This window comes from Rhincodon typus, chromosome 44 (assembly GCF_021869965.1).
Source record: "Rhincodon typus isolate 14 chromosome 44, sRhiTyp1.1, whole genome shotgun sequence".
Classification (NCBI taxonomy): Eukaryota; Metazoa; Chordata; class Chondrichthyes; order Orectolobiformes; family Rhincodontidae; genus Rhincodon; species Rhincodon typus.
In genome coordinates this window covers 1,422,220-1,423,223 of record NC_063375.1, presented here as the reverse complement: position 1 = coordinate 1,423,223, position 1,004 = coordinate 1,422,220, and the positions used below count along the sequence as shown (strand labels likewise).

Below are 1,004 nucleotides of genomic sequence, written 5' to 3'. Positions count from 1 at the left end.
CGTGCCTGTGCGGGAGGGAGAGTGCGAGTCTGTGCGCGTGCCCGTGCAGGAGGGAGAGTGCGAGTGTGTGTGCGTGCCTGTGCGGGAGGGAGAGTGGGAGTCTGTGTGCGTGCCTGTGCGGGAGGGAGAGTGCGAGTCTGTGTGCGTGCCCGTGCAGGAGGGAGAGTGCGAGTGTGTGTGCGTGCCTGTGCGGGAGGGAGAGTGCGAGTCTGTGTGCGTGCCCGTGCGGGAGGGAGAGTGCGCGCGTGCGGGAGGGAGAGTGCGAGTCTGTGTGCGTGCCCGTGCGGGAGGGACAGTGCGCACGTGCGGGAGGGAGAGTGCGAGTCTGTGTGCGTGCCTGTGCGGGAGGGAGAGTGCGAGTCTGTGTGCGTGCCTGTGCGGGAGGGAGAGTGCGAGTCTGTGTGCGTGCCCGTGCGGGTGTGTTGTAGTATTGGAGCACCCCTCCCGATCTCACCGTCTCCTTCACTCCCTCCAGTGCCCCCGAAGCCGTCCCACCTCTGCCGGACCCGATTGTTGGAGCCTATACCCCCTGCCCCCCGCAGACCGCTGCCCGCTGACCCCAGGGGAGCTCAGTCCACCCCTGGTACTGGACGCCAAGCTGGCACCCTGGCACGGGTCTCCACCCTCATTGACAAGTTTGAAAGGTACAGCCTGGGGTGGAGAGGGAGGGGTGGGTGTGTGTGTGTCTGTGCCATCATTCTCCACTCCCTCCCCCAACAACCCAGGGGATGGGGGTTTGTGGTCAGCTCCTGGATGGGAGGGAATCGAGTGACCTCAGCTTTGTAGTGATGCCAGTGATGCACTCCGTAGCTGATCAGCCTTCTGGCGCACAGGGAAGGACAGTCCTTTGCCTGCAGCATATCCTGGGAATGATTGATCGGGGTGAGTGAAGAGGAAGCTTTACTCTGTATCTAACCCCATGCTGTCCCTGGGAGTGTTTGATGGGGGGTCAGTGTAGAGGGAGGTTTACTCTGTATCTAACCCCCCGTCCCTGGGAGTGTTTG

General features: G+C 63.1%; 1 protein-coding gene across 1 annotated transcript in view; it reads left to right on the top strand.

The window, feature by feature from the left end:
• LOC125487747 (FYVE, RhoGEF and PH domain-containing protein 1-like) overlaps positions 1 to 1,004 on the top strand; it is an 11,742-nt gene that overhangs the window by 5,585 nt on the left and 5,153 nt on the right. Inside the window, exon 3 of the mRNA XM_048619943.1 lies at positions 476 to 644. Coding sequence (XP_048475900.1) covers positions 476 to 644 — 169 coding nt within the window. The remainder of the gene's footprint in view (positions 1 to 475; positions 645 to 1,004) is intronic.